Source organism: Danio aesculapii, chromosome 1, assembly GCF_903798145.1.
Source record: "Danio aesculapii chromosome 1, fDanAes4.1, whole genome shotgun sequence".
NCBI classification, from domain to species: domain Eukaryota; kingdom Metazoa; phylum Chordata; class Actinopteri; order Cypriniformes; family Danionidae; genus Danio; species Danio aesculapii.
Genome location: NC_079435.1, coordinates 41,022,812 through 41,045,123, shown reverse-complemented (window position 1 = coordinate 41,045,123; position 22,312 = coordinate 41,022,812). Strand labels below are relative to the sequence as shown.

The 22,312-nt window shown below is 34.6% G+C and overlaps 1 protein-coding gene across 1 annotated transcript in view; it reads left to right on the top strand.

Moving 5' to 3' along the window:
- The first annotated feature begins 1,945 nt into the window (after positions 1-1,945).
- uba6 (ubiquitin like modifier activating enzyme 6) overlaps positions 1,946-22,312 on the top strand; it is a 38,283-nt gene continuing 17,916 nt past the window's right edge. Inside the window, exons 1-18 of the mRNA XM_056460447.1 lie at positions 1,946-1,986; positions 6,460-6,542; positions 6,633-6,727; positions 6,994-7,022; positions 9,601-9,695; positions 11,619-11,730; positions 11,857-11,937; positions 12,015-12,137; positions 16,929-17,052; positions 17,130-17,233; positions 17,318-17,380; positions 17,479-17,555; positions 19,119-19,185; positions 19,262-19,405; positions 20,365-20,432; positions 21,460-21,538; positions 21,690-21,770; positions 21,872-21,949. Coding sequence (XP_056316422.1) covers positions 6,505-6,542; positions 6,633-6,727; positions 6,994-7,022; positions 9,601-9,695; positions 11,619-11,730; positions 11,857-11,937; positions 12,015-12,137; positions 16,929-17,052; positions 17,130-17,233; positions 17,318-17,380; positions 17,479-17,555; positions 19,119-19,185; positions 19,262-19,405; positions 20,365-20,432; positions 21,460-21,538; positions 21,690-21,770; positions 21,872-21,949 — 1,458 coding nt within the window. The 5' untranslated portion in view covers positions 1,946-1,986; positions 6,460-6,504. The remainder of the gene's footprint in view (positions 1,987-6,459; positions 6,543-6,632; positions 6,728-6,993; positions 7,023-9,600; positions 9,696-11,618; positions 11,731-11,856; positions 11,938-12,014; positions 12,138-16,928; positions 17,053-17,129; positions 17,234-17,317; positions 17,381-17,478; positions 17,556-19,118; positions 19,186-19,261; positions 19,406-20,364; positions 20,433-21,459; positions 21,539-21,689; positions 21,771-21,871; positions 21,950-22,312) is intronic.

Genomic DNA, 22,312 nt, shown 5'->3' with positions numbered 1-22,312 from the left:
TCTCTCTGTGTGTGTGTGTGTGTGTGTGTGTGTGTGTGTGTGTGTGTGTGTGTGTGTGTGTGTGTGTGTGTGACTTCACTGTGGACGGCAAAGTAAGAATTTCATTGTACAGGGAAACTTGTTTAACTTGTTGTAACCAAACTTCAGACCGTCATCAATGTTGAACATCAGACAGACCTTACATTTTGGTTACTTTCCAATCAACCCCTAAACAACAAAATATCAACATCTAATGATGTTACAGCTTAATGTTACCAATATAACTGGATGTCAAAATAACATTGTCCTTAGACGATGGCAACTAAAATCTAACCTAAAATTAATGTTTTATTACATTGTGTGTCTGCTGGGATCAGTGACATGTAGTCTAAGCACTCTCTTGCTCATTGTGTGTAAAGATTTTGCACACTCTTCTTTCAGTGGTGGAAAGAGTACTGAAAAATCACACATAAGAAAAGTACAATTAGTTGCCTAAAAACGTAGTGCAAGTAGAGTAAAAGTACCTGTTGTACTGTAAATATTACTCAAAGTATGATTAGACCTTTGAAGAGTACACTAGAGTAGTGAGTAGTGAGTATTATGCTGTAAAAAGCTGATGCATTTACATGTAATTTGTGGATGTGTGTAAACGTAACATTCTGTAGTGCATTTAGTTATTTCCCAGCAGGCACACAACGCCATAAGATGTTAATATTAGGTTAGATTTAGGTTGTGATGTCAGGTGACCAATATTCAATGTCTAGTCAGCGTCTAAGAACAATCTTATTTTGATGTCCATTGTCCAATAACGACGTCGATGACGCTGACATTTGGTTGATTTTAAGTTGTGTTAGAAAGTGACCAAAATCCATCATCAAGCCGATGTCTTAAACCAACATTATATTGATGTCAAATACTGACTTTTATTCTTCAGGTATGGCAACCCAATGTCTGATAGACGTCATAGTGGTAACGTCCACACAACGTAAAACTGTAACGTCATTAGACGCTGATATTTGGTTGATTTTAGGTTTAGGTTGTTGGACAGTAACGTCAACCTGACATTTAGTTCTGACATCAACACGATTTTAATTTCCAAACAAAATGCAATGTCCCCACAGCGTTGGGGTACAACGCTAATTTGATGTCATGTTGTGGTCTTTTGCTTGCTGAGTGTTTAAGGCCATTTTGGTCATCGTACAGTAAACATCTGTCATCAGTGACATGCATCTAAACATCTCTGGGTGATTGCGTGTGATGATTTTGGACATTTTCTTGGACGCTTTTAATGCTTCCAAACAGTTTTCTGCAATTATAAATCACCCATGTCTCGAGGTTGTTCATTAGGATTAGATTTACCTCTTTACTTCTATGTGCGATTTGATTTGACAGGAATCACAGGAATGATTTTTCTACTGAGTGGAAAAAACTAAGTAGTGACTGCATGTTGAAGGAAAATAGTGGAGTAAAAGTATCGATACCGCACTAAAAATGTACTCGAGGCAAGGTAAAAGTACACATTTTTAAAACTAAACAAATTACAATTGTTGAGAAAACTACTCAATTACAGTAATTTGAGTATTTGTAATGTTACTTTACAACCTTCATGATACTTAATGTCAGTTTGCACAATCATTGCAAGCAGTTTAATGGGCTGTGGAAAACATCTACTAGTGGATGTTATTGACCAAGTTGATGACAACAGTTGGGACATTGGCTCAGTGGTTAGCACTGTTGCCTCACAGGTTGCTAGTTCGTGTCTCGGCTGGACCAGGAGGAGCTCTAATTTTATATTGTGTGTACATTTATTATTTTTTGCAAGTCATTATTTTGTTTCTAGTACAAATATTAGTCATTTTTACTTTAAAGTAAATTTATCAAAATCTCGTTCTCATTCGGTGTAACCCATTCCACTAGGTGGCGGTAGAGAGTTTCCCATCACGAAACGGCTCCGCACACGCGCAGTAGAAGAAGTGAGCAGCTCCCGTTCCTCGCGCACATTGACAGGTAGCTAATTCACTGCTCTCTTTCTGCACTCCAGACATTACTTTATACCTCGACTGGCTGAAAACAAGCCACCGCCGCCGTAGAGGCACATTATGCAGAGTCGTGCCTGCAGATTTTCTTGATGTTCTTAGAGTTAAACAGATAGACTAATTCACTGAAGAGTTCAGCTAGCCGGTGTGCTAATGATATATAGATATGAGTAAGCATTAAGCGGAATGATAAATGGATGAATCTGTGACATGTTCTTCGGTTAGATACGAGGTGTATTTTTTTCCTGATTTTGTGTATTATATTCTGATTTAGATCTGTTCAGATGCTGTCGCTTTTATTTGAATGTTTTTATGAGCATGTTTCATGTGTGTGTTTGTGTGTCTGCTCAAACAAATAGTTTTTCAAATCATAATGCTTGGGCTATTAATTGAGGAAATATGTGCCATTCAAAACTATGATATGTGTGCCATAGGTGCCATTAAAATTTACATTTCACTGCAGACAAAATTAACTGTCTAGTCATTCAAGGCTCCAGAGCTCATAGAAAACTAGGACGTGTCAGGGATATTTCTTTGTGTGGTTCAAGCTTGGAAAAAAAAATACATATAGAGAAAATAATACAATCTTAAAAGTCATGGTTTATGTTGTGAATATGTTTTATTTAGATTTTAAAACGCATCTATAGAAATTTGTCAGTAATTCGTTCTTTTGTATGAATCAATTAAACCTGACAGTCCTGAACCGCTCATGTAGGATTTTACATTTGTGCCAAAAATGAAACTACTCTGTGCTTTTGACTGAATATGTATCCTTGTTCATAGTCACTTGTTAATATAAAGTGTTTTATATGTTCTTCTGTCCTACTCACAGTAGTCTGGTTTTGACATTTATGGAGGTCTTCCTGCATATGTAAAAATAGAAATCTGAATAAAATTATCTGAATTGTGTCATGTTTGGGCATACATTGACCTTTAGTTGTTTAATTCTTTCTCAGACAGTGGTAGATATGACTTTTATGTCAACATTTTTTTCACACATTCAGTGTTTTAGACATTTGTGGTCGCTAATGTGGATGCTAACAAGCTCATCTTCGACTCAGTCTTTAATAATTATTAAAAGAACAGTGCTGTAAGAATGACCGTGAAGTTGACAAAAAATTAGACACTAATAATGACTTTAAAAGATGACAGGAAGTGTGGTAGAACAAGACTGCAGTCAGGATGACAGTAAGACTGACCAAAATAGACAACATTACAAAATGACAGTGAAGAGCCGTCATTAAAAATGACGGAACAAGACGTTAGTTAGGGCCAACAATACTTGACTATTATAAGGATAAAAGTAGGAAGGATTGAAAAAGATAACAGTATGAATTAGGACAGCACGATATTGGAAAAAAACTGATTGCGTTGTTATCTTTTTCTGCAATGTATATTGCAATATGAATTTAATTTTACCAGATGAGTTCTATAGCTCAGTTTGGAAGGAAAATTTATAATTTTATATTGACTAGGATGATTTTGTAGGACGAATAATCTGCATAAATTAAACATATTGTGTTTTCTGGACTGTATTCAGTTAGGGCTGGGTGATATTGCAAAAAATGATCACGATATGTTTCATATCATTCGATATTGATAATTATTGAATATTTATTACCAATACATTTAGGAATATTAGGATTTTTTATTTACCAACATTACAAATAGTTTTGATAGTCAAAAACAAAAATATTTAAACAAAATATCTAATCTCTTTATAATAAAATAAACATAAGTGTTAAGTGTTAAAGAGACTCTGAAACTTGATAAATAAAATTTTACAAAGTGTGTGCAATTGTAAAGGTAGATCATCATCTGTAAGATGTCAACAATAATGATATAGTAAACCTCAAACTCTGTAAACAAAAGAAATTATGATAATCAAATCTAAGCTTTAAAGGAACAAGCCATCATTATTCAAATACATATTGCAACATTACAAATTGTGAAGTTAGATGACTATATTACCCACTATGCTAAAAAATCTTTCACATGGGGAGCTAGTGGCTGGGATGTACAATAAAAGAAACCAAAAAGCCCCTCTTACGACATCCTTACATCCTTTTTTATTTACAATCTCCTCACTGCTGCTATACGGCACTCATTTTCACATGTGTTGTTATTCTGACATGAAGTGGCAAGTGTGAGCGAGTGGTTTCCTTGACCATTTCAATGGGCTTTGCTCTCGCACTGCCCTGGCATCTCTCGTAACTAAGCGACCATCAAGCATTTTCTCAGAGGATGACAAGTTTATAAAGAAAAGTAAAAAGTCCGGAAGTGTTTGGATGCACTTTGTTCATCTGAGGTAATTAGTCTACCATTATTACTGAAATGTGTATAGTCCAATCAAAGTGTAAACAGATTGGTTAGTTCTGCTTGCATGAATCGTGGTGCTCTTGTGGCATTTGGAAAAGTTTAGATGTTTTTCAACTAGGTGCGCCTGGAAAATGAACGCAAGTCACATGTGCACTGCCTTCATTGGAAATGCAAACCTACACCCTAAACTTATTGGCACTGCTTCCAAGGCGTGCACTCAGCAGCCACATTTTATTAAAACTACAGCGCTTCATACCAAAACTTCATACCAAATCTTTTTTATTGGTATTGACAATGGTGTTTGGTCAATAAATATCAATACCAATTTTATCAACCAGCCCTATATTCAGGTACAGAAATTAAATAATCAAATGTAAAAAAAACCCACTTCATCATCTTTATCGTATAAAAAATAAACGATCTTTGTTAAAATGTTAGATAGTTTAAATACACTTAACGCAAATAGTTTAAATACACTTGAAATCTCACAGTCATAGGCCTTAAAAACAAAGCAAACAAGCAAATGAAAAACATTCAACCTTTTAAGATTAAACTTCACTATGTGGTTCCTGGTCAACTATATTCCCACTCAAATATCCTAATGGATGATTAAGCTATGACTGATCTTAAACTGGACTTACATTGCAGATTGTGCGATGTGTCTATTGTGGATTTGCACATTGCGAAATCGATGCTGAAATGATATAATGTGCAGTCCTAGTATGAATGACTGTAAAGGCTTGACTGCAGACATCAGAAAATGTCAGTAAAAGGTTACCTTAAGAACAGCTGAAAAACATGAGAAGCACAATAACGCACAAAAAGACCACAATACAAAAAGACAGTAAAGAGTTACAGTAAGGGCTGATTTATACTTCTTCGTCGAATGTTCACTGTACCCCTTAGTGCATATCTTTAAAGTAGCTCACACAAATGTGGGTGGAGCTGAACAATATATCATTTGAGCATCGATATCGCAATGTGTGTATCCGCAATAGTCACATAACAGGATTACATTATTTATTAATGATTAAAAGATAAAGATATTATTAAGTTAAAGACAGATAAAGATGTTGTTTTGCTTTTGATTGTTCTATTTTTGTAATTGCACTGTTTATTTCATTTTTTTGTTCTGTTATTTATTTATGCTTGTAATTCATTGTATTTTATGGAGATTCACTGCATAGTAAAAGACTTGGTTGTCCCATTTGATCTAAATTAAAGAAATATTTTCAAATAGAGCCATTTAAATAACCTGGTGAAGATATATTCACAATATATATCACAACAAAACAAAATATCACAATGTTAGACTTTCTCAATATTGTGCATGTGCAGCCCTTTTTGTGAGCATTTATACTTCTGCATTATGTCCATGCTGCTCTGGGATTAACATTTCTGAAAAGGTAGTAGGTAGTGGGGTTTTGAGTTCACATTGGAAATTTATGCAATGCTACTGTTGAAGTAGCTCAAACTCACATTTATTCAAGAATAAAAGAGGTGGGAACTGGCTAACCTGCAACAGCTTTTAAAATAAAGAAAACACAAAACAAAAGTATCCATATGGGGCTACTTCATGGGACTAGACACTTAACTCTTGTGGCACAAACTTAGTACTACTCTCACTACTCTTGGCCCTGCCCAAACTCGTCATTTCTGCCAAGCCAACCAATCACAGCTCTTGTGTTCTGCGTTGCTGCCAATGTGTAGTAAAAAAAATCAATACATTTTTGTGTGACTGTGCAAACGCTACGTTGGATCTTCCGTGGGCATTCGATTCAGTGACTGAAAAAGGCTACAGTAGAAGATGTCTGTAAAGGTTAAAATTAGAATGACCAAACAAGACACCGGTGAGGACAATAGTAAGAATGACTGAAAAAATGACAGTCAAGGGAGATGTACAAAATTACCGTAATAAATGGAATGAGACCACATTAATAGAGAACATATACATCAAAATACACTCATTTATATAAACAAGTTGGTAATAAGCTGTCGATTCATTTTTTGGCACAAATCAATCCTCATAGTGAGCTGATCAGGTTGATGCAAGGCTAATGTAGATCAAATTGTATCAGTCAAAAGAGTCTTGAGCACTGAACAGATATTTCTATCTCTCGCACAGGATCTTAAAGAGGAACATCTGGACATCCCCTCTCCCCTTCCCATTATGGCCGACTCCATGGATATAGATGACTCTCTGTACAGGTGCATGTTTAAGACAAGACTGAGACAGGCTTAGCTTTTTGTTTTGTACAGAATCAGATTCATCTAACGTGTGTGTGTGTGTGTTTTCAGTCGGCAGCGGTATGTGCTGGGGGACAGTGCTATGCACCAGATGGCCCAGTCCACAGTGTTTGTCAGTGGAATGGGAGCACTTGGAGTGGAAATAGGTGAGTGGTGCCAATTTGTCATTCCAGTCCATCTTTTTAAATATTCTTATTTGTAATAAATTGTTTTTACAATGTTTGGAAATTTAAAATGGCTATAATTCACATGGTGGTTTAGTGACTGTCTCTTTTCTACAATCTCTTGATCTGAGATGTTTATGATTTCTATATATGCATATTTAACCCAATAAGCTCCTTGCTTCCTTGTCTTTTGAGATGTAAACTTCACACCATTTTTTGTCTAATTAATATTCTCTTGTGTTGTACAGCAAAAAACATTGTTCTGGCAGGAGTGAAGGTAAGATAAATTTGATGAGATTTTTATTTATTTTCTCAAAGACGTCACATTTTGGTGTCTGTCATTCTTCAAAAAATTTAAATGATTCATTTATTAAAGTAAATTATACAATACTATATAAAAATATTTGGTATGGTATAAATTAGAGCTGCACAGTTAATTGAAAAAAGATTGCAATCTCGATTTGACCCCCTAGACGATCTTAATCCAGCATTTCTACGATTCTGCCAATCATGTTTTCAAGTTCAGGAGGGAATAAAAGCCAACCGCACAAGTCTTCACACTTTTTTTTATATGTTGCTCAGCGACATGGCCACCTCCAAATGGTGTTGAAAGTCTCACATACTGTATTTATAAGGTATAATTCACCCAAAACTGTCATTTCTGTCTTCATGTAATGATTTGCGGCTGCGAAATCACACGTGGCATGAGTTGCTGATTGTAAGCTGTTACCACAGTGAGAGTGGGCGCGCACCCTACTTAATGATAGACGCGCTCGCGTCTATTTTAGTGAACAGAACCTGCATAGGCTGTGAATAACAGGTAATAAAGTTGTAAATAACATTCAGTTTGTGGCACAGAGTGAACATTTGAGAGCCGCGCATGAAGTATAAACAGCACTTAGCTGTGAAAATGAAACCAAAAGAGAGCACATCATTTAATAATCATATCGCATTTTAGAGTTATGATTGCGACAAGCATTAGATATGATTTTCTTTCATAGCGAACACAAAGTGTTGTGCATGAAAATAAGTGTTTAACTGTGTCAGTGTAACTACTGTAGCCTATAATGTTGAATATAATGCAAGAGGAAATCTGATAATGACAAATGTCTGATTTTATCAGTAAAAATCATGGTCTAATAATGTTGTCAATGACTGATTGCAAGCAATGTATCAAACATAATAATTCAACTTCAGAATTATGAATAGTTGTTCTGATGTCATCACTTTACTGTTAAAGTCTGTTCAAGTCTGTTCAAAGTCTATTCAAAATTGAGCATTTTAACCAACAGTAGACCTACATATAACATTATTATTGTTGTTTTATCATATGTTTGAGAAATAACAATAATAATAGCCTACTCATATTAAGCTTTATTTTACATCTACAGAATCGTGAGAAAATCGTGATCTTTATTTTAAGCAAAAAAAATCGCGATTGTCATTATAGCCAGAATAGTGCAGCTCTAGCATAAATATATGAGGTTGTGTGTCCCGTCAAATGTTTCTTTGTTCTAAATATCATGGCTGATGGAGTACACTACTTTTAAAACTTTTAGGGTCAATAAGATATTTTCATCGATTTTATGAGGTCTCTTATGTTCATTGTTCCCCAATGGTGTATTTATTGGTCAAAAATACATTATGAACTGTGATATTATTACATTATGAAATATTGTATATATGCAATATGCATGTAACTATTTGAAGTTACATATTTTACAATGTTATTTGTTCCCGTAATGGCAAAGCCATATTAATAATGTTCAGCATCATTACTTCAGACTTCGGTGTCACATGATCCATCAAAAGTAATCCCGTTATGGCGATTTGCTGCTCTAGAAACATTTCTTACAATGTTTCAGCTGCATTTGTGTGTTTTCAAGATTTTTGATGTATAATATGTAGGTTTTTTTGATGTATAATAGTTTAAGACATCTAATTTATGAAATGGAAATTCCTTGTGATCAGTGTAATTATTGCTAAATAAAACTACAATTTATTTCCACAATAAATCTCACACACATCAATCCTTTGAACTTTAGCGCATATAGACTTTTATTTTATTTACTTTTGTCAATCTCTTTCTTTTTTAAATATATATGTAGTATTTATTTTAGGGCTGTGGCATTACTCGAAATTAAATCGCAATCGCGATTTGAAATGTTGCGATTAGCTAATCATAAGAGGCTGTGATGTGAAATGTATATGTATTATTGAATTTCTCCCACCCAGAGCAAATGCGTGACTGCTGTCTGTGTGTTATAGTCTTACTAGTCAATTGAGTGAGGACACATTCGTTCTGCCCAATCAGAATTGGGCAAGCGGCCTATGTGGAACAACCACAATAAAAACAAACAAACAAACATACAGAAAAGTACAGACGAGTGGGATTCAGAAGCATTAACAGACAAATTAATATCAAAGAAAAACCGCACAACGGTAATATGGGAATATTTTGGTTTCAAAGTCACAGACACCGAATAAAAACAGGTAATTTATAAGAGCTCATGAGGAAATATAGCAAAAGGCATCTATATGAGGAATGTCTTGCTAAAAAGTCAACTGATAGTATTGCCAGTGATACTCAATCTAGTAAATGTTGGAGTTTTTTTAAAAATAACACTCACTGCAGTAAGAAGCTGCGATACAGATTATTGAGCTGAATCTTGACTATAAAATTTAATCGCAATCACAATATCTGTCAAATAAATCGCAATTAGATATTTTCCAAATCGCACAGCCCTATAACATATTTGTTTTGTTGTTATAGTTGACTTGGAGCATTTGTTGATGAGTTACTTTTCAATTGTTTTATGACAGTATTATGAGATTTTGCATGTTTGTGTTTGCAGGCAGTCACTCTTCATGACAGTAAGCGATGTGAAGTTTGGGATCTGGGCACCAACTTCTTCATCAGAGAAGAGGATGTGAATAACCAGAAGAAAAGGTGCACTTTTTAAATCTTAGTAACAAGAAGACATGAAATGAACCCCTTTTTTGATAGAATGGAGGAGGGAAAAATATTTGTATATATTTACTTGTACATAACATTTTTTCATTAACACTTTAGGTTAAGGACCAATTCTTGCTATGAACTAGTTGCTTAATACCTGCCTATTATTGATATGTTGGCTGTTTATTTGTACATATATTGCATGATTTTATTTATTAATGTCTGTAAAAGGTAGGGTTGGGTATCGTTTGGGGTTATTTCGAAACCAGTGCTAAATCGATACTTTTAATATGTTACCAGTGCCAAAACTGTGCCTGAACCGAGACAAATTTTTTTAATCATTATAATTGAACAATATAAATATATATTTATAATAAGTTTAAAGTAAACATCAATTCATGTTTTTGTATATTTGAATTGCGTTAATATATTTCTTTTGATACTTTGTTTGTTAGCATGAATGCAAGATTTGCATTATGCTATTAACATTACATTAGCTTACTACTAACCTGTGGAAAGGCTATCATCAAAATCAGGGAACACCTTTTTTCTGGGTTTGGGGCTTGTGACTACTTTTACATGGACATCAGTGATCTAATGATTTGCCCTAATCTGAATAAGACAATAATATGATTCAGATGTTTACATGAGTATGAGTGTGAATGAGTGTGTGTGGTTGTTTCCCAGAGATGGGTCGTGGCTGGAAGGGCATCCGCTGCGTAAAAACGTGCTGGATAAGTTGGCGGTTCATTCCGCTGTGGTGACCCCAGATTAATAAAGGGATTAAGCCGAAAAGAAAATGAATGAACGAATGAATGTTTACATGAGTTGCTTTTTGAATGTTACATTCATGATTCCCAGTTACATGTTATAGACCATAGATCCATTAACGTCATTGCGTCACCAGCCTATAAATGCTTCCTCTGCAGTTTGTGTCTGTGGTCCTTTAAGATAATCAAAAATCACTGTTTACGTGGTAGACGCTTGATCAGAGTATTGTCTTAATCATATTAAAATCAGAGTATTGGTGTCCATGTAAATGTACTCACTGAAACTGCCAGATCATGTCACAAGCTGTCAAAGACAGTCCATTCCTCACCTTTAAGTTGATTCCATGAGCCCTCAAATTTCATAAGTTTGCTGCATGTTGGTGTGTCAGAATCCTTGCTTGTAAAATATAGCCATACTTTAGAACGCTTAGTTTAAGCAAATTAGATGAATGCGATCATGCATGTTGATGAAGGAAGTCGCTCACCGCATGCGCCTTACTGTGCGCTTTGCCTTCTATAAGCAACATGAACAAATGCCTGACATCGGTAACGGTGTCCGTATCCCTCAAAGCTGTTAAGAATTAAATATTGAGAGATGGTGTGACACAACGCGTACTTATGTGTGCCTTTGATGCACCCCATGATGCTTCTTAAGGGCGTCACACACCGGTTGCGCCGATCAGAGCCGCAACACGGCATGAACATGACTGTTGAAAGTATCACACACCAGATGCGCACATTCGCATGTTATTTAAAATGAAAGTATTCAGATGGGGCTCCGTGGCGCGGCAGAAATATGAACAGTGTCCTGAGTCGTGGCTGGAGTCGTGCGGTGCCAGTGTGTGTACCCTGATAGAAACATATGTTTAGAATTGTAAAATTCATGGTGTTGCGTGACGCAACGTTGCGCGTCATCGAGCGGTGCTTCTGGTGTGCGACCTGCTTTTACGTTCTTGTTGCAGCATCAGTGGCATGGGAATTAGACACCAAAATTTATATGCTGATTCGGTCTGGTGCATACCGGTTACAAAGGTACCCAACCCTAGTGAAAGGTGCTATATAAATAAATCTTTACTTACAATCCTACATGAGTAGTCAGATTCTTTGTGTGCTATTTTAATAAAGTGGTGCATGATTTCTCTCTTAGGGTGGAAGCTGTACATTCACGAGTGGCAGAGTTAAACCCATATGTTCAGGTCACTATGTCCACTGATGTCCTGGATGAAAGCACTGACCTCAGTTTCCTGAAGAGATACCAGGTTGGTCCCCAGACTGGCCTTCAAAGCACAACAACACATTTTACCTTTATTGCTAAAAGTTAAATGTTTAGATTGTTCTGTATGTTCATAAGATATCACACCAAAATGTGCCAACTCTTGTTTTAGTGTGTAGTGTTAACGGAAACAAAGCTGAGCCTACAGAAACAAATCAACAATTTCTGTCACACTCACCAGCCTCCTATTAAGGTACGTTTATTGTCAGACACTTTTGCGCACATATAAAACTTTCTGTTTGGATGCTTGTAAATGTGTTTTTGTTGCAGTTCATTGGCTGTGATGTGTTTGGGATCTGCTCGCGGGTGTTCTGTGATTTCGGAGAGACGTTTGAGGTGTCCGACCCTACAGGAGAAGAATCGAAAGAAATTTTTATCCAAAACATCAGCCAGGTAACGAGAGCACCACACATTATTAGAGCTTTTGTCGCATTAAAGGCCCTCACATACTGATGAGTTATTTTTTGTTCCGTGCTTTGGCTTTCACAATACTGGGAAAATATGTGATATGCAATATTGTTTTTGAGTATTGTGAAAATTATATTTTCTGCAATATATATCAAGGTAATACTTTAAAAACAATGGTCCATTAGTTATTGTTAGTTAATGTATTTACTAACATTAAGAAACAATTAGTAATCCATTTATTACAGTATTAATTAGTCTTTGTTAACATTAGTTGATATTATTTTAGTTAAATAATGTAAGTTCATGTTAGGGCTGTTCGATTATGGGAAAAATCACAATCACGATTTTTTTGGTCATAATTGTAGTCACGATATTCAAAATGATTATCAGTTAAAGTCAAAATTATTCGCCCTCCTGTGAATTGTTTTTATATATAAATATTTCCCAAAATGATGTTTAACGGGAATTTTTCACATTATTTCCTATAATATTTTTTCTTCTGGAAAAAGGCTTATTTGTTTTATTTCGGCTAGAATAAAAGCAGGTTTAAATATTTTGAAACCTATTTTAATAGCTTAATATTAATAACCCCTTTAAGCATATATATATATATTGATTGTCTGCAGAAGAAACTACTGTTATACAGTGACTTACCTAATTACACTAATTAAGCCTTTAAATGTCACTTTAAGCTGAATACTAGTATCTTGAAAAATACCTAGTAAAATATAATGTGCTGTCATCATAGCAACTATAAAAGAAATCAGTTATTAGAAATGAGTCTGAAATCTGTTATGTTTAAACTGTGCTTTAAGCATCTTCAATTTAAGTAAATAAAGTTTGCTACAAAAGTCCTTCAGTCAAGAGCAGTGAGGGATTTTCTCCTTTTGATGTTTGATTACTAATAAAAACAGGCGGCAGCAGGAATATTGCGCGCTGTCACTTTACGAATAGTGCGGCTCTGATATGGTTTCTCTTTCACATGTCTTTTGATTGTCAACTTCTTTGTTTATTACACAAATGAGGGTTAATATGAATAATCACTAAACACTGCACTCTGACACAAATGTGCATGTATTTGACCATTAAAGCGCTCACATTAAGATGGCGTTAGATGTGTGTGCTCTGCTCGTCTCCGAACCTGTCCAAGGCTAAGCGCTGCGCGCAAACACACAACAGCATGTGCTCTTTCCACTTTTAAAAATATGAATGCTTCGAACATACATCAATGAATGATGCGCATCCCGTGCTGCAAAAGTTACATTACAGTAAATGCTTTTATTCATTTTCACGTGGAACTGAGCTTTGCAGAGCAACAAATGTGTACAACTGGAAAGGGGGCGGTATATGAAGGAATAATCGTTTATCTCGATTAATGGTTTTTCATAATCGTTAGAAGCCAAAATCGAAATCGAAAACGGATTTTCGATTAATTGCACAGTCCTAGTTCTTGCATTAACTAATGTTAACAAGCACAACTTTGGATGTTAATAATGCATTAGTAAATGTTGAACTATGATTAATTCATGCTCTACAAGATTATTCATACTTAGGTAACGTTAGTAAATACACTAACTAATGGACCATTATTCTAAAGTGTTACCTATATCATTTCCTTAGACAAATGCGGTTTAATGATTTGTTTTAAGAATCATTTATTGATGTAATAAAATCTCCACTATACAGTATTATCACAATACTGAAAAAAACAAACAAATTTAAATTCCATACAAACTTTGTTTTGGGCTGATTTTGTTGAAATGACATCCCATCAGTTTGTTCTTAGTTTTTGCTTCACATAGAGTTAAAGACTAAATGACTAGCCCTCTTGTGAAATTTGAATGCTTTTAAAGGGGGCCATTCATTCAAAAATCACTTTTAAACACAGTTATTTGGCAACAGTGTGTGAATATAGCCAGCCTCTAAAATAGTAAAAAAAAAATTATTCTATTATTTATGACTTGATAAAAACTGTCTGCTATTAAAAGTTTTCACCTTACCTCCTGTAGATACTGAGTACGTTTACATGGACACCAATATTTCGATTTTAATGCGATTAAGACAATACTCTGATTAAGTATCTACCATGTGAACAGTGATTTTCGATTACCTTAAAGTGTCACGAAACACCAAAACACATTTTTTGAGATGTCAAATATATATGTCATTTATATATGTCCCACGCTGCAAAAAACACAATTAGGACACATATATTCAGCTAACAGGTGAAAATTTGTTGTTTTTGTGTTACTTCAAGAAATTTCGTTCTTCTGGTTTGAAAAGAAATTTTGAAGCTATGTCACAGCGATTAGATACTTGTGTGAATTCTGTACAGGCAGGTACAACGTGCCATCTTTAAGCTGTCAGCATTAATTCACGAGAAAAACTAGGTTCGAACCAATCAGCACACTCTATTGTGTATGAGGTGCAACTTCATTAATATGCTTGATAGCTTAGAAGACTGTTTTTACCTGTTACAGTGTTCAGACGGCAGAGAGATGCCACGTTGTGTTGCTAACCATAATTAAAACAATTGGGAGGAGAAGAATTGCAATACAGTACATTAGAGTACAGTACATTAATATCACTACAATATTATGAACTGAAAGATCTTCTGTAAATGCTGCTCCCCAAATGTAAGCATGTAAACACCTTAATCAAACAATTATCGTCATGTAGGATTTTCGCGGCATATTGTGACAGGACAGTCTATACACACACGGCTTTATTACAGTACCTACTGAGTGCATCTATGTTACAGAGAAATGCGGAGGGTTTTTTTTTCTCTCATTCGCCATGCGATATCAAACATTCCATTAAAACTACACTTTTCCAGCAGTTCCTTGCATTCAATATCTCGTTTGTCACGGGGGCATGCATGAAATGTTCCTAAATGAAAGTGAAAGTGCCAAACTGCAGTTAAAGTTGACAAATGAATAATTTGGCAAATAATTTGATTAACGATGTCCATGTAAACATAGTCACTGTCTTTCTCCCCTGCGTCTGTTTGTTGTTTTGTCTCTGTGAAAATCAGCATGTGCTTGAACTGAAACTCCTATTTTATGCAAACCCTTCCCTCTTTCGCCACTCGACATTCCCACCTAAACAGAGTTGGACTCACCCACTTTCCTGACTTTTTTAAAACTAGAGGTGTTAAAACACCCTGCTGAGACGGGGGCTTCATAGCCCTTTAATCCAACTAAAGTCATAATCGTATTAAAAAGTAATCAAATTAAGACATGTGGAGTATGCCATTTTAGTGGCATTATTGAAGTGCAGTACAGACATGTAACATGTTGTGTAGGATTTTCGCTGCATTTAGCGACAGGACAGTCTACAGTATATACACACAACTGTTTGACACGATTCTCTGCACCTACCGAGTCAGTGAAGGGCTACTAGGAAACATGGATATCATGGTGACACAATGACGTTAATCAATCTATGTGATTGTATCTATATAACATGTAAAACGGTATCATACAAGGAACATGCAGAAAGTAACTCAAGTAAACACCTTGTAAGGCTTGAAGCTTACGCTGCTATTCTGAACCAATAATCAGAAACAGAAAGCAGTTTAAGTAATGTGTGTTTAAATCCAATATTTATTTGAGTTGTTATCATCATTGATAAAGAGAAAGAATCTCAACACCTTAAAGCAGGCAAAGTTGTTCATTAAGTTACATGTTTAAATATACAGACAGTAGAATGAAACAAACTAACATACTGTATAAAGAAATTAGCTGTAACATGTGCACTGCTGAGCAACAAATACAGTGAAACTGCCTTTGTTAGCATATGAGGCTACGCACCGGTGTGCGGGAGATGCAGAGTAAAAGCCATTCTCCCAGATCAACAGTTACCTTTCCTTATTATACCCTGAGCACAGCATAGTCAAACATGAGTGAAAACCAACCCCCAAAACCAGCTGAACATGAGAGCAAAGTTGAGGAGATAAAGTGGGGGAGAAGAACATTAACATGCTCTGCTCAGGCCATGACTCAACAATAGTAAATATATGTATATTGAAATACAATCAATCAATGTCTCTGTTGATTTCATCACTACAACGCTTAAGTCATAAACTGTCAAATGACATCAAATATGACAGTTATATTAAGGAAGATCACAAGCAGATTAATTGTGTATGGGGAAAAGCACATGGTTACTGTAAGCAAATGGCAGAGATGTGTATTGGAGCTGTGATGAACTCTGCCATGCCAGGAGGACCCATCCCATGCTTGGAATGTCTCAGTAGTCCTTCATTAGCATAGACGGAATAGTATATAATATTTTCTCAGCTTACATCCATAATCATATTATTGTCTTATTCAGATTAAGGCAAATAACTTGATTACTGATGTCCATGTAAACATAGTCACTGTCAGGATGCACAAATGAACACTGTAGTCTCCGTACACTTCCTTCTTTTGAGACACTCCTTTCACATTTTCAGTTTTTTACAGAGATAACATTATGTAACTTTACATCTGTATCTGCCACTATGCTGACACTTAAAACAATAGTGGTTTGTCAATTATAAAAAAATCTTAGGGGGGCTAATAATATTGACCTCAAAAAAAGAAGAATAAAAACTGCTTTTATCCCAGCCAAACTAAAAGAAATAAGACTCTGTTTAAAGTCACTTGGGAAATATTTGAAAAAAGAATATAAAATTGACAGGAAAGCTGATAAATTTGCCTTTTACTGTATATATTGAGGCCTTTATTCATTTGAAGTGAAATATAATTTTTATAATTTCCTGTCTGATCACAGGGGAGTCCTGGTGTTGTGACGTGTATGGACAGCCGAACACACGGCCTCCAGACGGGACAAAGTGTCTGTTTGAAAGAGATCAACGGCATGACTGAACTCAATGGTACCATGCACCAGATTACAGGTATAAACAAACCCAGAATTCATCATGTTAATTAATGTACCACGCTGGCATATCTAACTCCGTGTGTGCGTATTTAGTTCTGTCTCCCTATAGCTTTGCGATCGGAGACACTTCATCATTCCAGCCATATACTCACGGAGGATTCTTCCGCTTGGTCAAGATCCCCAAAAGCTTCAGCTTTGTATGTTTACACCACCTTCAATTCATCTTTTTAATGGTGGGAAAAGCATAACAATCACTTTTCCTCTGTCTATGGCTTGCGTAGGAGAAGATGGAGCAACAGTTATCTGATCCTCGGCTCCTTACTCCAGACTTCAGCAAACCAGAGGTCAGAAACAGTTTGCTGGAGTTTATTTTATTATTTTTTAATTGACAGTAAGGTTAAGCCACTTATGTCTTAATAAATATGTGTTCTTATTTAATCAGGTCCCTCTACAGCTCCATGTGATCATGCTAGCTTTGGATGCTTTCCTGGAACAGCATGCTAGACTGCCCAACATTGGGTAATTAACTTTTACCCTCATTTTGACTTAAAACTTGATCACTGTGCTTTCAATACGGTTTTCTACTCTTCATTAAGGGACCAGGGCAAGAAGTGAAAAATTTTGGAGAACCAAAATCATGGCTGAAATAGTTAGAAGTTTTCAGATATTGATATTTAGAGCCCTATGAAATCTGATGAGAATCTTTCATAAAGATTCTGGATTCTGTTCCTTTGTTTATATATGATTATATGATTTTATGATTTCTTTTCAATTATTTATATAATATATTTATATTATTTATATATATTTTCGATTATTAACTATAAATCTTTAATAAATCTCTTATTATTTTTATTTATATTGTTTTAAATTTTTCAAACTAAGTGATAAACAGGGTTTTAGGGCTCTATTTTAACGATTTAGGCGCAAAAACATTAAAGATGTGTCAGAATCCACTTTTGCTATTTAAGGGCAGAAAAATACGGTGTTCTGTGGTCTATCAGGGTTGTGCTTATTCTCTTAATGAGTTATGGGTGTGTTTTGAGAATAATGTGCATTAAATCAATCAGCGTCTCATCTCCCATTCCCATTAAGAGTCAGTTGCTTCATGCCATGGTGCATTTGCTATTTACATGGCGAACTTTGTACGCTTTAATAGTGAGAAAACAGTTAAACAGACCATCTGCAGCACGAGGATAAAGAACGAGCCTCCTCCATTCAGCCTTTTTACTTTCACTTTACTTTTACTCTTTACTTTACTCCTTTACTTTCGTGGATTAGGAAACGGTGTTGTACGCACTCCACTGAAGACATCCATTAGCCTACATATTTAATTTTGTTTGTTAATCACAAAGATTTGTTTCAAAACTATTTTTAAATTTAGTTCTAATTTCCAGCAAATTAATAAATGAATGGACAATAATAACGAAGTGTCGTCAAAAAAACACATTATTAGTTATATTAAAACACACATCCTATTCTTATGCCCCATATGGTGATTGACTATTTAATAATGAATGAATTTACTATTTAAGCAACATGGTGCGAAACAGGAAAATTAGGGTTGCGTTGGTCTCAAAATAGCAACAAATCATGCCAAACAGGTCTTGTGCCTTATTGCGCCGGGTGTATGATAGGGCCCTTTATGTAAAATTAAAACATAAAACGTATGGTATTAATAAAATAATTAATTAATAATTTTATTATTAACATGATTATTATAACTTTACGAATTGCATTCTACTGTACAGAAGTAGTATATATTTTTTATACAATTTCAAGGCCAAAATTTTATTTTGAAGGGTTGTAGTGAAGACCTTGATATGTCATATCAAGGTCTTCACTACAACCCTTCAAAATAAAACGAATGAAATGAAATGAAATTTGACGTTTTTGTTATCTTGACACCTTGGACAACATACAAAACTTAATTACCTAATGTAAACACTCAACAACATGCAGCATTCTACATAATGCTCTTCATAACTGTACAATAAAAATCTTGTTTCATCTTTCATTTGTCCAATTATGATTGACATGAATAATTAAAAGTGATGGATTATTTTCCTTGTTTGTGTCTAGTTGTTTGCAGGATTCAGAACTGCTTCTGAAATATACAGATGAGATGAGTAAAACACTTAAAAACAAGGTCAGTTTTTTATTTATATGGTAACCTCTGTTGCTTGCAGCTTTATGTTTAAATGTAAATGTGACTGTGTTGTCAGGTATGCATAAATCAGGATCTGGTGAGGTGCGTGTCGCGCTGTGCCAGAGGCTCTTTGTTTCCTCTAGCAGCGGCAGTGGGGGGCATCGCTAGTCAGGAGGTTTTAAAGGCTCTCACTGGGAAGTTTTCCCCTCTTCAACAATGGGTAAGAAAAACATAAGATTTAAAACCAAATTTTTATTACAATATAAAAATGTTTATTATATTAAAAAATAAAAAAGCTTTAGTACAAGCAAGGCGTTGTATTGCTTTATGTTGGAAGAATGTTAATCGCCCCTCCATTTGACTTAGGTTGAGAAACCTTATAACATGCTTGGCTCTTGAAAAGCTCACATATATAATAAGGAAAAAAATTCTCTGAATTTTGTGATATTTGGGAGGTGTTTTTGGACTTTGTAAAAAATTATTATTAGATATTGAAGAAGCTTTGGAACTCTGAAGTTGTGGAATATGAACTGATGCTTGATTAGAATTTTATTTTATTTTATTATTTATTTATTATTATTATTATTTTTAATATTATTATTTTTTATATTATTTTTAATTATTTTTTAATAAGGATTATTATTTAATTAGACTTTTTTTCCTTTTCTAAATCTGTCTGGGGTAAGTTCTGGGTATGGGGGTTTGAATTATTGTAAAATCTTGAAAAAAAAAACTCAATAAAAACATGTTATACAAAAAATAAAAAAGCATAAAATCAATCTAATGTGCTGATTTGATGCTCAGAAAACATTTCTTATTATCAGCGATGAAAACAGTTGTGCTGCTTTTTAGTCATTTTTTAGTCAGCTTTCGTGAGGGTTGTTATACCCTGTTTCTTAAAAAAATTTACTTAAATAAGAGCCTTTATTACAGATTTAAAACATACATTAATAATAATTATTTTTATTAACAATAATTTACTAAATAAATTTTATTTTAATATTTTTATTTACAATTTATAATTAAATTTATTTTTATATTTATTTATTATAATTTAATTAAAGTGTATACATCATTGTTGAATAAGATTTTTTTTAATCTTAATGACCCTAGACCTTGGAATGGTTGTGTTTTATGATATTATTAAGACACTGTTCATTTTGATGTGTGTTTATGCAGTTTTATCTGGATGCGTTAGAGGTTGTACAGCCCCTCCAGTCTCTTCCTGCTGAGGAATTTTCCCCAAGGTGAGTGTGACGCCAAATATTGAGCTCCACTATTATATATTGTTAGTTCATATGTATCTATAGCATTTTGGGAATCATTATATACGGTATACAGTATATAATCATTATAAACCCCTTTACTGATTTCTTATTTTTTCCATGTTTGTCACACTTGTGTTTCAGATTATCAGACAAATTTAAATATTAGTTAAAGTCAACTCAAGTAAACACATCTTGCTGGTTTTAAATAATGTTTTTTAATTGAGATTATTATTAGTAGTATTGAGGGAAAACAAAATACAAATACACTACTAGAAAAATGCAATAGCTTTATATACAGTTGAAGTCAGAATTATTAGCCCCCGTTTATTTTTTCCCAATTTTTATTTAGAGCAGATTTTTTCCAACACATTTTTAAACATAATAGTTTTAATAACTTATCTCTAATAACTGATTTATTTTATCTTTGCCATGATGACAGTAAATAATATTTGACTAGATATTTTTCAAGACACTTCTATACGGCTTAAAGTGACAATTAAAGGCTTAACTAGGTTAATTAGGTTAACTAGGCAGGTTAGGGTAATTAGGCAGGTTATTGTATAACGATGGTTTGTTCTGTAGACCAGTGTTTCCCAACCCTGTTCCTGAAGGCACACCAACAGTCCACATTTTCAACCTCTCCCTAATCAAACACACCTGAATCAACTCATCAGAACATTAGAAGAGACTCCAAAACCTGAAGTTAATGGGTCAGATAAGAGGAATACCGAAAATATGTACTGTTAGTGTGCCTCCAGGAACAGGGTTGGGAAACACTGCTGTAGACTATCGAAAAAAAATATAGCTTAAAAGGCATAATAATTTTTACCTTAAAATGGTTAAAAAAAAATTATATTTTATTTAAAAAAAAAAAAAATAATAATAATAATTCTGACTTAAACTGTATATGATAAAACATGGTCCACTCAAATAACACTGCTGTGCCTTAGTGCCAAAACAAAAAGTTGAAGACAGCTATAAATGTTGTTTTTGTGATGTTTTGAAGGGGTGACCGGTATGATGCATTGCGGGCATGTATTGGCCAGTCGCTGTGTTTGAAACTGCACAAGTTTCAAGTCTTTATGGTGAGTCGTAAGTGCAGCAGATACAGTAGAAAAGGAACTATTTTTTAAAGCATATTATACATCAAACTTTGAACTAGATACATTGTATTTTAATCTTAGAATACACTTTACATTGATTTGTAACTCTACTGTTATAATGTGAATGTTTTAGGTGGGCTGTGGTGCTATTGGCTGTGAGATGCTGAAGAATTTGGCACTCCTGGGTGTGGGATTGAGCAGATTTTCAGGAGAGGTGGGGATATCTATCTGACAGGACTCTTTATTTTTGTCCTTCTCACTTACATGAGGAAGAAAAAGTTGGTGCCGTTTTTAGAATGTGAATCTTCATTTTAGATTTGCATTACGGATCCAGATTTGATTGAAAAATCCAACCTCAACCGGCAGTTTCTCTTCAGACCACACCATATACAGGTATTTTATTCATTGTCTATGGCCCTTTTACTTGGTATTAAAAGGGAGTAAATTTGGAGTCTTAAAAGGGGGCTTATCATTTCCTTTTTTACAAGATGAAAAATAAGTCTCTGATGTCCCTAGAGTGTGCAGTTTCAGCACAAAATACTCCACAAATAATGTTTTATAACTCTTTGAAACTGCCCCTTTTAGGCTTTGATCCTAATTGTGCCATTTTGGCGACTGCTGCATTAAATTCAAATGAGATTGTGCTCCCAACCTTCTTTTCAAAAGAGGGCATAGCTACAAAGGCCTATGTGGGAGATTTAAAAACAGGACTAACATCCTATGCGAATGGGGAAGAGATTGTCCCTAATGGGGGGG